Below are 16,403 nucleotides of genomic sequence, written 5' to 3'. Positions count from 1 at the left end.
AACCATGACCCTAGGACAAGCCCCGGCGTCAGCTGGTTCCAGCGGGACCCCCAGGAAGGCCAGGCCGACCAAACCAAAATATCCTGCAGCCCAGGGCACCCCGAGCGAGCCGCCAAGCCCCAGCAGCCAGCGGGCCAATCGCGGGGATAGGCAGAAGGCTCTGCGGTCCAGCCCGCTACACCTGTGTGTGACGGGACTGCCTTCTGAAAGAATGAACACATTTTGGCCTGTCCTTTCACCTTTAAATGTTCACTTTTCTCAATCAACTTTGAACTTGTTTGCTAAATACAAGGATGAAGAGTCTTGAACCAGTCATGATGTGCTATACATATCACTATATTGACAGTTACGATGGTACCCATTATGTCATTGTATGGTCATATCACCTCGTACTTCGGTATGGGACAAAAAAATTAAAAAATTAAAAAACAAACAAACAAACAAAAAAACAACCTTAAACCATATTATGAAAGCAGGAAGTGAACAAATGTAACAGTTACTGATTGTAAAAGTACCAGAGGGAGGGGTAGGATTTAATAAGCTTTGCTTCTTCCTACTCCTTTTGGACATGTGGAACTGGGAACTGGTTATGTGATGCACTCAATTGGAATCTGATGCATGTTCAAATGAAATTAAACCATTACCATAACTTTGAGCAAGCCCTGGTTGTATACAAAGACTGGGTCCGGATCTGGATAGATGTACGCCATTTGGTGATGGCTGATGCGTAGCCATGTACTGCACTGTACTGTACATGTGACACAAACACACAATTTAGCGTGTGCTCTGTTCTTTTCATCTGCTATGGCGGGAAAAAACAAACTAAGGGGAATTCCTCGTGCCTTCATCTGGGTAAGAAAAAGAATGATGCAAAGAAAATAGCCGCATCTTAAGTGTTTCAAAAAAGCAATAGAGGCCAGATTAAAGCAAACACTGAAGAGAGCTCAACGTGACAGTTAAAGAGGCGCAAAGAAAACACTGGAGATGCGTAAAGGCATGACGGAAACACTTGTTCTATTAGTCACCAGGTGTATTGTGCGTCTAAGGAATTCATGCTACGTTGGAGAATTGTCAAGGTATGCTGATGTTATACCTGACACATTTACATATACAACTTCCTCATTACAATCACTGACCATTAGGACTTGACAGATTGCCAAGTCAGCAATGACAATGGCGCTCATTCACTGACCCATCTCACCTTTTCGTGGGAGTCTAAAAGAGATAATACTGCAGGTGGGTCTGCCTATACAAGTAAGATCCACTTCAGGTTCATCGACCTGATCCAAAAGAACAGGATACACACGTATACAAAGATGTCAATTATGTCTAATTTGTGTGCTCCGTCTGGGCTTGCCAAACATGCAAGCACACATACAGCCATGCATGCAACGACTCTCCCACTTTTGTATCGTACAGGATTTGAGGAAATGTACCATTTAGCAAGTGGAGCTATGCAATTCTACACCACAAACTGTCAACAAATAAAACATAAGCGCTTCTAGGTGCAACCAACACCGGTTTGTTTAAAGGTATCAAAGTTTCAGCAATGCAGGAATAATATAATCTGGGTGTTGGCTTCAAACCTATGACCCCCGCCTCTTTTTTTACAGAGGACCCTCCAGCAACGTTGTGCGAAGAGATGGAAAGTCGAGTGAACAATGAAAGCCTTCACATTCCTTCCTCCTCCATGTTGAACTTTGTATCCGCTTACTCCAAACATGTTTCACCTGTGCTATGTCATCATTAGAACATTATGAGCATGTTTTAGCAACTAAATGGGTTGTGATGGAGTGATGGAGCACCACTATAAAACTACATACAACATAATGGCAAACGCACAGATGACTACAAGTTTGCTACATGCGTGCAGTAGCTCATGATATGAATGTTCCATACGATGATGTGGCCCTGCCCACCTGTCCCCACCCTGCTGCAGACCCCAGATGGTTGCCATCCTTCACCCTCGGGTGACATTCCTGTTAAAAGGGCCGACTTGGCAGGTGCTGTGCATGTACCTTTATGCAAAGGCCGCTCAGTGAAGAATGTACACTCAACAGACGTCAACGTCAGTTTTGAACACTACGAGGTCAAGATGCTGTTAGACAGCATGATTATTTCACAGGTGTGACTTGGAGTGGCCACAATAAAAGGCCACTTCAAAGATGTGCAGTTAATCTGTATCTGGAGGGGTCCTGACATGTCCAGCGAGTATGCGGTCTTGTGTTGCGGATCCAGTGGCCCCAATGTGGCAGCATGGACTGACGTAAGTTATGGACAATGACCACAGGTGCATTTTGTTGATGGCGTTCATCCACGACCAGAGAAGGCTTGCGTGTTTCAGCGGCATACTTAATTCCATGTAGTCTGCTGTTTAAGAATTACGCTTAACTCCCTTCCCGTCTGCATTCACGTCAACTATTGATTGCCTTCTGTATTGTCCCTGTCAAGTCTCACAGCATTCTTCTTGGTCAACACCCTTTTCCTGCCAACTGTTTGTTTATTCTGGCCTCATGCCTTCCGTGCAAGACACGCTAATAATTTGCAGCACTGCTCTTGGAGGAGACCAGTTTTCTGCAACTATAATTGATGCGTAATGTAATTGTGCGGCAGTAGCACGGGCTAACCACTTCTAACCACCTCTGCTCCAATTAGATTACATAACACTACAATGAAATCATCTGTTTTGGATTCAAATGCGACATTCAACCATCAGATCCAACTGTATCCTATCTGACTAGTTTGACTTTTCTATTTACATTAGCATGTATAATGCTAAAAGGATCATCCTTTTGGTCCTGTATTGTAGTAGTTTGGTGGTCAAAATTGGTACTTATGGTACCATGGTCTGGCAGTAACCTTACCACTGCACTTTCTGGTGTCAGCTTCAAGACGGAGTATGCAGTAATTTACCTCAATTCTCCTTTACAAATGCTTCTTCCTTTATGTTGAAAGGCTTTTATTTATTAGAGCACTTACTCTGGTGTTACATTCCTTCTGCCATCTGGGAACTGAGCAAGGACTTATCTGTCTGGGCAATCTAACCCAAAAAGTCTCCTCTGTACACACCTTCTCTCAGAGCAACAAAACTAATTTGCTTTAGTTCTTTATTTGGTTGACTGGTTGGCACAGAAGGTAGACCAAACCTGTGGCTTTCCCCCTCTCTTTTAGCTCGAAAACTTTGTCCTTTCTTGCGATGAAGTTGGTGGTCAGATTCTGCAAACTGTCTAACAAGAATTGTCCTCCAAATCATCTTCAGCACACTTTTTTTGTCTTATCTGCTCATGTGTGGTCTTCCGGCTCGTTCAAAAATGGACATTTGTGCGAAGAAGAAGACGGCTTTATGTGTCAGAGCCAAGCGATGATCCGTGAAACGAGGAAGTAATCTGACCCAGACAGTAGTGAAAGCTATCATCCTACCATCCTGACAATGTATATCTTCTCTCTTTTCCACACAGGCCTGTTGATTCATCTCCTCCTTCTCTTTTTCCTTGGATTTCAGGTCATTTTTTAATTAGAGCATGAAACAGTAGTTCACAATGCTCAGTGAAATATATTTACAGTATTTATAGGCGATGTTATTGTCTAGTTATCAGAGCTGCAGAGAGCACGTGTTGCCGAGTATGGTTTCATTTACTCAGCTGGGACTACAGTTGCCAGTTCGAGTCACCAATTAAGAGCTGAGTGACGTTTACTTTAAAAATATTGACTTATTTGAGCTTTAATTTGTCTCCTTTTTGGTGCAAACAGCCCCCCATGTGGGAGACTGACAGAAAGATTCAAGTAGTGTGAATATCCTGGTCGTCTGCTACTTGTAGCTACTTGCTGCCTATAAACTAGACAACAAAACAGTCTCATAGTGCAAAAAGAGGCGGAGCACGGGGAAAGCCCTTTTCATTTCTCAGTCTTTTGTTACCTCAGATGTAAGAACGCCAAAGGAAAGCCCTTTTAATTCATATTCCCTTTGTTGACCTGAATGGTACACAAGGCGGCCAGCCTGCTTTTCTACAAGTGCGCTTGACAAATCTTGGATTTATTGTGTTTGTTGTGGCGACGTATCAGAAAAAGACCTTAACCACTTAAAAAGGCACCTACTTTGTGTCTATTTTTAAACACACGGCTCGCTCCTCTCTAAACCCTTCTGCTCGCTTGACAATGTTCTCCTCCGATTTCAGATCAACATTTGCAATAAAAGCCACAGTTGCAATTATTAGATTACATTCAGATCTGAAACATCTGATGCACAATCAAGGTATAAACTCTAAATATAGTACCTAAATGACAAAATGTAGAGGTGGCCACCACTAGTAAATGATAATGTCAATAGAACAGATGAGTCAGAGTCTCACAAGCACAGTGCATCCACAGCAGGGGTGCTCATTAAGTCGATCGCGAGGTGGTACTGGTCGATCGCTGGTCGATCGCGGCGTGACATTAAAAAAATATCATCCTCGCATCAATGCCGTCACTTGATTGATATACAGGGCAGCCATTCAGATGACAACTGAATGTTGCCCTTCGGGCGACCAATCAAATCAAACAACGTCTCTAAGTGCAGCAGAACTTACGATGTCAGCCTATCATCCATCCCCGTTACTTGATTGACATACAGGACAACCAGTCAGATGACACCTGAATTTTGACCTTTAGGTCACCGCTCATGCGTAAACAGCGATGCAAAGTCCTAAGCTAGTCGGCAAATTGCGTTAGATTTTAAGCCCTCGCTAAAGTTTATGGTCACTAAAATGAGTGAAGGAGCTGGACCAAGTAAAAAGGCAAAAACATATCACTTCCATACGGAATGGGAGGTGGACTTTTTTTTCACAATGTCTTTTTCGAAGTGCGTTTGCCTCATATGCCATTCTACCATTGCAGTACCAAAAAAGGGAAATGTGGAGTAATGTGGAGGTAATTACAAAAAATGTTAATTGTTAATTATGTGTGTTTTGCAATATTGGCTCATTTGGTTATGTAAGGTACATCAACATACATTGTACGTACAAATAATCCTCAATACATTTGACAATAAATAGATGTTTTGCATTTTTGTAGTAGGTAGATCATTTTGACTGGGTCATTTTAAAAGTAGCTCGCATGCTGAAAAAGTGTGAGCACCCCTGCTCCACAGCAACCATGCTGTGTTCAAGGACCCCTGAACATGTATGCTGTATATTTTACCACGTTTAAATGATTACCGTTTTAGAACAAATGAAATACCTTATTTTTAGGGGGGGAAAAAAAGTGCTGTGAATGCTGAATTGTGCAGGGATCCACTGTATCCCACTGGTGCCCCTACTAGTAGGAAGTGGGTCAAAAGCAGGGAAACACCTTTGCCAAGATAGCTGTTAGAAAGTTGCACAGCCATGTATTTTTTATGCAGAAAGCACCTATTCATTTTGACCAAATAATTCATGTGCGATATGCATAATGCACATTGTGTGTTCATACACAATGTTGGAAATATCATCCCACCAGATGTCCCTTTTTCCAGGCAACATCTTTCTTTTCATTTGAATGAAACTTTATTTACTCAGGGTAGGTTTGCTTAGCGATAATGTTCCAAAACCAACGCCCTGTTTCACACTCATACAAACATGTGCAAGGTCCTCTCTGTGTGGGGACACATGCTGAGTCATCATGTTGGTCAGATGGAAATGGGTGACATTGCAAAAATCATCCATGCTGTCATGAAAGTTGGTTGTGCATAATGAAACAGGCTGTCATGTCTGACAAAGCATTCATGGAAATACATGTAGTAAAGTTATACACAGTGACCTACATACAAGCCATAAGAGATTTGGAATTCCTATTTTAAATCTTACAAAAGAGCAAAATCACCCCACCCAAAAGAGGATGCTTGGGTTTTGATGGATTCAAAGCACTTTACTGCTGAAAAATTAAAAACACCTTCATTAACCTTGACTAATTCATGATGCACTGTAACACTCCGTGCTGCATGTAGCGTTTATTTGGCGGTTCGGTTTGAAAGCTTATTAAAATTGATGCGTCAACAATAGGGTTCCTTGCATCTATAAACAAAACGTTGTGTTAATGCCGAGGTAAGCATAGGCGATATATATTGGCAATATAGGACGTATTGTTTGATATTTTGGTCTCTCTACTTCTGAGAAAAATGTGTGTTGAGTAATTTGGAACTTAACAGACTTGCGTCATGGAGAGTTCACGCACTGTCACACTTAATCATCGTATGTCAGGTCCTGTAAATTCCTTCTTTGTGGTGTTCTCCACTTCTCACTTAAACTGTCAGCACCGTCCGACTGTGACAGGTCAGGCATGCCGACGTTAAATGTGAAGCTGAGATAGATCATTTATGTTTCAGGGTGAAGAAAAGCACTCAATTAGAGAAGGTGAAATTTGTTAATTCGTTAATTGTTTTTAATAATTATGACTCAATCTCACTAAGGTGTGGTCTGCTGTCCCACATTTTTCCTCCCTCAAAAAAAAGTCGCTTTTCCACCTTGTCTCCATCCATCCTTCTGCGTGCTTGTGTCTATCTCCCACATAGAGTGGGCTAAATAATGCAGTGTTCTGCTCTGATAATCATCAACACCTTTTTCCTGATTTCTTCCCTCACGTTTTATTCTTAGCCTGGTTGAAATAACTCTTATTCTGTGGACTGGAATGACTCCTGTACATTTGTTTGTTGCATTGTCAATCTGTTCACGCATACAAATACTGTAAAAACCAGTCAATCTTCCAGAAGAACAACAAAAAAAATAGCAGGTGTACCTTGTAAACGTCATCCAATGAGTGTTTGCGTTTGTAGTGTGGGTTTAATTAACCGTGGTGTGTTTTACAGAATGCAATGACACAAACGATGTCAGGAACAGGAAGCGTGGTGGTTGGTACTGGCTATTGTCCTCGATGTCTATCACAGTACAAACAAAGCATGCGGTGCCTTTTGATTTCAGTGCGTGACGTGGAATTTTCTGTGTAAAGCAAACCTGGTTTGTGGAATTTGTCAGGAACACCCTGCTATCTGTATTTAAGGTTATCTAGGATATCCACGTGACAAAATGTCTTCTTTAAGTACCCCTAGTTCCACTGGCTATTGGGTGTACTGTACAATACAGAGGCAAAACTACACATTCCTTCTAGCAGGCTGGATACTTGATACCTCACTGTCTTTGAAAGATGGACTGTGCTGTGATGGGTTTTACTGTCAGGGCTTGATTTTGGAAACGGACTGGAGAATGACGATCCAAAAGACTTGGGATAACAAAAAAGATTGGAAAAATCAGTATGGAAGATAAGTTCAAATCTCTGAAACTGCGTACACCTGCTGCAAGTATCTTTGCCAACATCTGGTTGGTGATACGGTGTAACCGTTCGGTAATAAAGCTTGATTTATGCTTCCTACGCCATCCCTTCTGATGCCATCTTGATCCCTTCAAAGTCAATTCATGACGAGATAGGACAGCTCTAGTCTGAGGGGATGTTACGGGATCTAAGTAACGTATTTTCTGAACTATAAGTTGCTACCGAGTATAAGTCGCACAAGGCCAAAAATGCATAATTAGGTAGAAAAAAGTCACACTGGAGTATAAGTCACATTTTTTGTGGGTAATTTATTTTACAAACTACTTGACCAAAACAGACATTACATCCTCTTGGAAGGCAAGTTATAACAACAAAAGAATAGAGAACAGGTTGAATAGGTGTAAGATATGCTAACACAATGGTTATTCAGCTACACAAAAAATAAACATGAACAGAAAAGGTGTCCTGTGTTTATGCAACATAAACAGTTTTTTTCATTTATAAGTCACTCTGGAGTATAAGTCGCAGGAACAGCCAACCTATGAAAAAAAGTACGACTTAAAAATACGGTATTTAGAGATAAGAAGAGAGGAGTAGACCTCATCCTACCATCCCCTCAGACAGGAAGCTGTCCTACCTGGTCAGAATAGAGCTGTCCTATCTGGCCGTGAGCATGAACTAATGAAACCTGCTAGGATCAGAGGTGAAACGTCTTCTAAAACAACCTGAACAGTTTGGCTGCAATGTCTACTTTACGACTTTACCTCCACTCTCGTCACGTTATCTCGGGCACCCGTCCCCACTCATGTCATAGTTTCATCACCCGCTTCATCCAAGTAAAACTTTCTCCCCCTGCTGCCTCACCGCTTCCATATTTGATGATTTCACTCCGGTCCAGGATAATAATTACTCAGCTTCGCGTCATGCGGACAGCCTAAGGGACTGTGTGAAGAAGAGCGTTCATAAAAAATGAAAGACATGCTTTACAGTGATGACGATGTAAGAGCTTGCATTAAAAAAAGGGAGCCCTCGTGATGTATGACTAATGCTTTGTCATGCAGGGGGAAAACGACTTGCAGCATGGTTGCATTTGTTTCTACTATACTGGGAAATAAACATCTAATGGGGGTATGCGGACATGATAATTGTGTGATTAATACAACAGCAACATTTCCAGTATTAAAAATAGGCACGTGTATCTTATTTTGCAATACAGTGAACAAGATTAACTAGCACATACAGTATATCCTTAAAAGTACCACATGACAGGCGTCTTTTCTTCACTTGCACTTCACTCTGGTCCAACATAATAGATGCCCTATATCGTATACAACGGTCAAGTCAAGTCAATCGCTCAGGGGGGGCCAAAACTCAAAGCCGACTTCAGGTCACAGGCCCGATACGGCAACCTCTTTGCATTTTCAGGCTAAGGCAAAATACACAGGGCGGCCGTTCATTGTGTTTTCATGTGGATACATGTTTTTTTTTCTTTTTTTTTTTAGACACCGGAGTGGGGGAAATTATCCGTGTCCATGTCCGTTCATTTATTATTTATTTATTGAACATCATGAAATCCATTTTGCACATACGTGCCGTATTACAAGATGACAGCCTAATCCAGTCCAATATATAGATCTTGACTAAAATCCCAAGAGAGCACTTACTGTGCACCCCAATATAACACTTACGCATGCCGTGTAAGTGCCAAAATCATCACCCTTCCAATTATCCGACAGGTCACATCAGGTCTTGTCTTTAGAGTGGAGAAACACTTTTACCAGATGTGTTGTTGAGAACAAGAGGCGACAAAAGGAACGACCAGATGTGCAGAGAACACATATCTGCCAAGTTTGTTTTGGTGTCGCTTACTGGGTCGTGAAATGAGTTTGGACACAGAATCGCTGGATGACTTTGTTCCAATAAACACACAAGCTGGAAGTCCATCAAATTAAACCACCGGTACACGTGTTTTAGCGTAAAGAGGGCATCATACACATTTGATGCAATAAAAAGGGACAACTGTGGGATCACAATTAGACACACTAATTCACAGTACAGTTGGTTTAGGTCTGTACATATAATCAATCGGCTGTGTTTATAAAAGGGCACCAAAATAACTGATCCAAACCGTGCTACTTTTCGGCATCCTTCCGTCAGGTTACCAACCACAGATTTACTGGTTTCGAACTAGCATAAAAACTAGCATGCAAGGCAGTTTGCTTGCTCTTCCATTTGTTGCCAGGCAGAGTATAAAGGGCCCATTCATTCATTTTCTACCGCTTATTCTCACGAGAGTTGCTGGAGCCTATCCCAGCTGTCTTCGGGCTCCAGGCGGGGTACACCCTGGACTGGTGGCCAGCCAATCACAGGGCCAATCACTCACATTCATACCTATGGACAATTTGGAGTTGCCAAATAAACTAGAATGCTTTTTGGAATGTGGGAGGAAACCGGCGTACCAGAACCCAGAACATGCAAACTCCACACAGAGATGGCCGAGGGTGGGTCTCTAGCTGTGAAGTCTGCGCGCTAACCACTTGTCTGCCGTGCAGCCATAAAGGGCCCAATCAATGATAAAAATGATTTAAGTGCCACTGGATGGAGAGCCAACAGGAAGATGAATTAATATAAGCGCTGTGATTAAAGATGGGGGCCAATCCGTTCCGATTTATGGATCAGAAACGGCCAATACCACCTGGCTATATTTTCAATCCATCTGTCAGTCAAGAAACACAGCCAGAAGTTAGGTGTTAGGATTGGAAGGAAAAAATGTCTATGAACATCCTGAAGTAGTCCTGAAAGGTGCCTAAAAATTAAATATATACCCATTCTACAGTGAAATTAATCAAATCAAGCACCCTTACTGTTTTGTCTGTGCTATTATCTTTATGATACACCACATGGTGGCGCTGTTATTAAACGCCATAACTCAGAGTCCCTTGAAATTTCTCACACAGCTGAATATGCTCTACAAAAACACTCATTATAACATGAGGGCGTTTAACCGAGCACACCCATATTTGCTCCACACCTTTAGGGGACTGACTGTCCGGGTGACAAGTACATTTCACCCCACAATGTGTCCTAATTTTTTGTTGTTGTACCTAAATCAAAAAAGGTCCTAATTCAGGATATAGTTTTTTACATGCAGGCATGTAAGTCTCTACAGCAACGTGCACTGAGAGCCATCTGTCCTGCATCAGAGAGAGTGTGTAGATTATGTTGGAAGGGGTGAGAGAGAGAGCGAGCGAGGGAGAGAGAGAGAATTACGCACACCCTGATCCTCTCCTTCTTTGCAGAACCAGAGTGGTGGTGGTGGCGCACAGGCAGGCAGACAGACAGACTGCAGCCCTCCTCAATGAGAGAAAAGTTTTCACCAAAGGATTCTGTCCTAGAATTAAATCACCTTCATGTCGACTCTGTTGGATACTAACCGGCCGATGCTATGGTTACCTTTATTACGGTAGGAACAACTCAACTTTTACTTGTGTATCCACTGTGATCAGAGAGGGTGACACATGATAACAAGCTTACACCAAGTTGAACTCTTACGGAGTCTTGGAGTGGCTCAAGTGTGATTTGTCATAAACTCGAGTTTGGTGAAAAGGTTGAAGGCCTGTACCGTAAATATTTGTATAACACATAAGTTATGTGATGTGTTTCAAAGATTGCTTCCGTTTATATATAGTATATATAAAAAAAAAGCACAAATGACACTCTGTTGTATGTCTTTGTGCAGGTACAGGGGTTGGGTTTCTTTCAATTGCACATAAATATTACGAGAGCCCCCTGCAGCTGTGTGGGAAGGCGTGTGGACGTGTTCTAGGGAGTGGACCTGCTGATGTGGTTGTGTTTGTATGTTTGGAAAAATGATATCATATTCAAGCGGATTGTTAACTGACAAGTTTCAAAAAAATCTGGAAGTAAAGTAGGCTAATGTGTTTTAAGGTATATTTGAAAGTCACATGTACTACTACTACACTTATAGTACACTTTGTGGCTACAGTAAGCTTTCTATTGATTTGTGCATGTTCATATTGCTTAAAGGCAATACATATTTAATTCGGTAAAAATATTTTTTCATTGCAAAAGCAAATAATTAAAACACACCGAACGAAAGTCAATAAAAGTTTTTGTGGTTCCCAAGTAGCTGTCCTGTTTTATTGCATCGGGCTGTAACAGGTTCAAACCCAGCCTGTAATGACTATTTTGCAATATATGTCGGGTGGTTAAAATGACCTGCTGTTAGATTCCCCCCAAAAGGTTTAGAACTGAGCTGTGATGGGTTTACAAATGAAAATGGCTAATCAGACGTTTTCAGTTGGTGTGGCTAAAATGCTCTCTGCAGCACTTCAGCACACCATCTATGAAGTGTACAAGCACCACGTGCAAGAACATCAGCGATGGATGCCCCTCGTGCAAATTCCAATCCCACAGGTGTACATAATACTTAGTTTTTTTCTTCTATAGCTGTCAATTCGACTTGAAAGTGTGCGAGTACATGCATGGGTGTGCGGGGAGGTTGCAGGAACAGCTGTTGCAGTGGCGGATTGGATGCCCTTCCAACCCTTGCCATGCAGACACATACGAGCAGGGTGAGGAATTAGGACAGAGACAGAGACAACGGACGAGCCGCTTGTACGTGGACTTTATAGGCCCTAAAAAAAGGCCCTTGGAGGCACCCCGAGACAAACGTACTGCCACGGCTTTGGGCGATTGCGTGCAAGTGGGAGACAGCTGCAACTATTCAGTTTAACAGTGTTCATTCAGAGTTTTACTGCAAGAGAAAAGAGAAAAATGAGAAGTGAGGGGTGTGAACAGGACATTGAGTTGAAAAAAAGGCTCGAAGAATACAAGACAATATATCGATAAGAGGAATATACTGTAGTTGTTGTTGCTTTGGGTGACCCAAATCTTGACTTTGCATGTTAAAAGCAGAGATGATGCGTCCATAAAATATAAATGACTAACAATCAGTGAGGAAGAATGATTGCCAAGAGTCCATGTTGAAATGTCTTGATGGCTGAAGGGTACAAGAGTTACTTAAAAGACTCCAAGTGTGTTAAACGATGTGCTGTTTACTTTGGAAAGAGTAGAAAGAACTTCACCAGAGTCTTAATGGCTGGGCTTTTTGTTGCAAGAGCAAACGTGTACACCCGTTCATTGACGATAGATAAATACTGATGAAGCCGGCCGCATTTAATCCTCACTCGGATCTTGTTCTGAATTCGCAAAAGTCTAGGGACATACATACACTATTCATGAGTCATACGGAAAATGTATGCTGCCAACATTGGGGTAACTTTTTACCACAAGGGCCCCTGTGCACAAAGCAAGGTCTGTGAAGGCATGGTTGGTGTGGAAGAACTTGACTGACCGGCTTAATGTATTAATCAAGAAGGTTAATTGTGAGACAGGCACTGGTGACCTCTCACTAATATCAGACAAGGCCAGGCTCACAATAGCCATGTATACATGGACCCAAATATTCTAATTCATTCGTTATATTTTCTCAAACAGAAAGAATTTAACATTTTGTATACACCTCATTCCAAAAGAAAAGTGCCAATCCGAATGAATATATAACCGGATTCACAGAGGTGGAATATTCCATTCCCCAATCCGATTGAGGTATCTTGTACCCACTCAAACGGAAAGTTGTTAGGGTGCGTTCTTCTTCGTCGTGTTTTTCTTCTTCTGTTGTTTATTGGTGGTTGGCAAGCAGCTTTCGGTGTGCATTAACGCCATCTGTGGAACTGAATCTAAACAGAATCTAAACACTTCTATAGTTTATTCACAAGTCCAGTTTTTCTTAAAAAAGAAAATATATATCTATATAAAACATGTCCCCAGTTTGAAGATTGAATTTGATCTTTTCCTGTTTAAATTTGCTCAGATATGACGTAACACGCAGCTCGAGACCTTCTTCAGTTTTAAAAATGGAGACAAACGATCAGCACTGGACTGCTGCGGAATGTTCGTTTTTGATCCAAACAGAATTTCAAGACTGGACGAACGAAAAACTTGCAATACGGAGTTATTCCAACAAGTGAAAGAAAAACTCGGGGAACATGTGATGTTTATGTTTACGCTTTACTGCGCATGCCCCATTGACTATTCTGTTTGATTATAGCGGCTCATGTAGACAAGAGATTGGAATATTCCTTTCCATGTATACCATGTTTTCGGAAAAGTCATTCGGAAAGAAAAAAAACTGCTCAAACGTGGCTAATGTCAATTCCTCCCAAAAGGTGTTAAGGTCAGGGATCTTGAGTTCTCCCTCAACCATGCCTCCATGGGTCTGTCTTTGCACCAGTCAGCGGCTGAAAGACATCACTGTCTGCTTCACATTTGGTTGTGCTCCTCTGCTCTGATGAAGTTGTGGTCGTTCATCCAGTATGGTTGCAATTGTCGAGCCACGCTGGCTCCGTGATAGTTTATCCTTTTAGCCGAGTGTTTACATGCTGCACATTCTCGTACATGGCTTGTCCATGTGCACAAAACATAATGTAAAGAGGTAGATGATGCAATGCACAGCTTTCTCTCCTCTGTAGGACACACACACACACACGGAGTTAAGACAGAGTTATTGCTTCAATTCGTGACCTTTCTTGTATCTTGATATTTTTATCTTACATCTCGGATAAACTCATGCCGTGTAAAGACACTGAGAAAAAAAAGCATTCTCCTTGACCAATCGATTGATTCTGACTGACGGGTGAAGCAGATAGGAATCAAGTGGTTTCGAGGTGATGTTCTGCCTTCCCGCCACTTCCATCACATGACGGATCTGCTCTCCTCTTTGTCCGTTCTGACCCGCTAATCTGCTTTACTGTCTGAAACTATTTTCTTTATCTCCCTCACTTTTACGGCCCGGATCTTTATGTCGCTAATTTTTTTCTCTTTATGACCCTCTCTCCATCTTTCAACCTCCAAACGATCGCTTTTCCCCGATTCCTCTCACTCAGGTTCCACTTTTAAGAGTGGATTGTCTGACCTCCAGATAGCAAGAGTGTCTGTGGAGTGGTGGTGATTGATGGATCCCTTAGTATGGACCACCTCTCACTTTTACCCAAAGCGTTCTCATGCAACCTGCATCCAACACTGATGTACGGCACTGGGAAAAATTATTGGGCTACAATTTTACGCTTGTATTTGCACCGTTGTGTATATGAATACAAAACAAAAACAACTAGGGCTAAAAATTGGAATAATAATAATAGATTCGATTTTTATAGGGCTTTCCAAGGCACCCAAGGCGCTTCACAATGAATTGAACCCATTATTCATTCAGTCCTCAGTCACGCACTGGTGGTGGTAATCTACATCTGTAGTCACAGCTGCCCTGCTCCGGAAACGTGGCTGCCAATTTGCCCCTACGGCCTCTCCGACCACCACCAAATTCATTCCCAATGTGGGAATGAATGTTTCATAAACCTTGTGTCAGACTTCATTCACACAGTGTAGCACGTAGGATGAAGCACAGTCCTCCAATACTGTATGTATCTCCAACCGACACGTCTCTAGTTCCTTCATTCTGTCCTTCGCATTACAAGCATGCGAGATGCCTTCAGCAATACCCTGAACATCACAAAAATGGCTTAATAATGTGTGGAAATAAACAGGGAGATGAAGGCAAACATGAATTGGATGTTCTGAACACTCACGTCGTAACGCTTAATGATTGAAATGTTGCTACATGGACGCGCTACACGGATGTGCGATGGTAGTGGGTGTGGAGCGGGAATGAGAAAAAAAAAGAAAAATGGTGCAAATAGGAACATTTGGAGATCTTAATACATTCAAATATATATCATCATTTATCTTTCTAGTCATTAAAGACAGTAAAAATGCGCATAGCCCAGACATAGTTGCTAATGGTGATTAATCACAATTCATTAAAATCTGTGATTAATCAGATTAATCCAATCATTTGTTATAGTTAAAAATCTTTAAATGTTACAATGTTAAGACATGTCTGAGAACCAGATACAGGCATCCCAAGAGCCATATCTGACTTGCGAGCCATAGGTTCCCTTCCACTGATACACGGTGTTGGAATTGATCTGCTGTTGATGTTTTCAGCTCCGAATAAAATACATGATGCGCACGAGTTAACAACACTAAATATTTTTATGTAATCAATGAAATAAAATTGTGCAGTTTTGGAAAAACAGGAAATCCTAAAAACGGCTTTGGTAGGCCAATGGGATATTACAATAATAGGCCGTCTAAAATATAATATAACATAATTAAGACTTGCATCTTACATGGATTATTTTACCATGTCTGAATGACTGTTGTGAAAAAGAGGGTTAGTGAAACAACAACAAAGATGTCGGTATTTGAATGATGGTATCTGTTCACCTGCATACTGGTAATCTATTAAGGTTTCAGCATTTATCTTAAATGGTCTTTTTTGGGGGGACAACAAGCAGCTTTGTCAGTCTTTCAATTGAGTTGGTGATTTGGATTTGCACTATACAAGGTCTCCTATCTATCCGTGTTTATCAGTGTATATGGCATTTCTGTAGTCATGTAATGTGATTTTGGAAGGTTATTAACAGGTTATAAACAGATAAAATGTGACCAAAACGATGCAAACTAGAGGTGATTTTAGACTATCACGGTCAGAGACTTGTCAATGTTTGGTAACGTGTAGATCATAGTGGATGATGGATAGGTATTAAACAACTGTGGTTGACTAACAGCAGTATGGACCCATGGTGTTGATACTGTTCCCGACTGTTGTCAACAGAAACATAAAACATTGTTTACCAAACAAAAAGGGTACTGATTGGTGGAAAGTTTAGCCAAAGAAGTCATACCGAAGTGTCTGTACTGTGCTACAACTGTTTTTATTAAAAGAACAATAATAGTACTTAATTCTCCCTGGCTGATAACTGTCACTTTGTGGTGTGCTTTGCCGTCATCAAATAAATGGGAGTGGTCATCTTCCATTTATTCGTATAGACTGAGATGCCCATAGGTGACATCTGGGTGGACTTGTGTGTCAGGTTAGTGGCCGCTTTGATATTTGAGCTGGCAGATGTTCCAATGGCTGGAAGGTAAAACTTGCTGCCCAGTATGTCAACCACACACACACACACACACACACACCT

General features: G+C 41.6%; 2 protein-coding genes across 7 annotated transcripts in view; one reads left to right on the top strand and one right to left on the bottom strand.

The window, feature by feature from the left end:
• Positions 1-16,403, bottom strand: part of LOC131132093 (anoctamin-1-like) — a 102,885-nt gene that overhangs the window by 29,860 nt on the left and 56,622 nt on the right. The gene's annotated exons all lie outside the window — the stretch shown is intronic.
• The window catches only part of ntf3 (neurotrophin 3), a 49,993-nt gene that overhangs the window by 18,518 nt on the left and 15,072 nt on the right, over positions 1-16,403 (top strand). For 3 of the 6 annotated variants that reach the window (XM_058077374.1, XM_058077373.1, XM_058077372.1), the window contains one exon: positions 10,581-10,744. The exons of 2 other annotated variants lie outside the window; for them this stretch is intronic. In XM_058077374.1, coding sequence (XP_057933357.1) covers positions 10,727-10,744 — 18 coding nt within the window. In that variant the 5' untranslated portion in view covers positions 10,581-10,726. Of the gene's footprint in view, positions 1-10,580; positions 10,745-11,020; positions 15,459-16,403 lie in introns of those variants that run through there. One more of the 6 variants, XR_009130306.1, reaches the window with a different exon arrangement.

Source organism: Doryrhamphus excisus, chromosome 7 (genome assembly GCF_030265055.1).
Source record: "Doryrhamphus excisus isolate RoL2022-K1 chromosome 7, RoL_Dexc_1.0, whole genome shotgun sequence".
Lineage (NCBI taxonomy): Eukaryota > Metazoa > Chordata > Actinopteri > Syngnathiformes > Syngnathidae > Doryrhamphus > Doryrhamphus excisus.
Note: the sequence above shows the minus strand (reverse complement) of the source record. Positions and strands in the feature narration are given on the sequence as shown.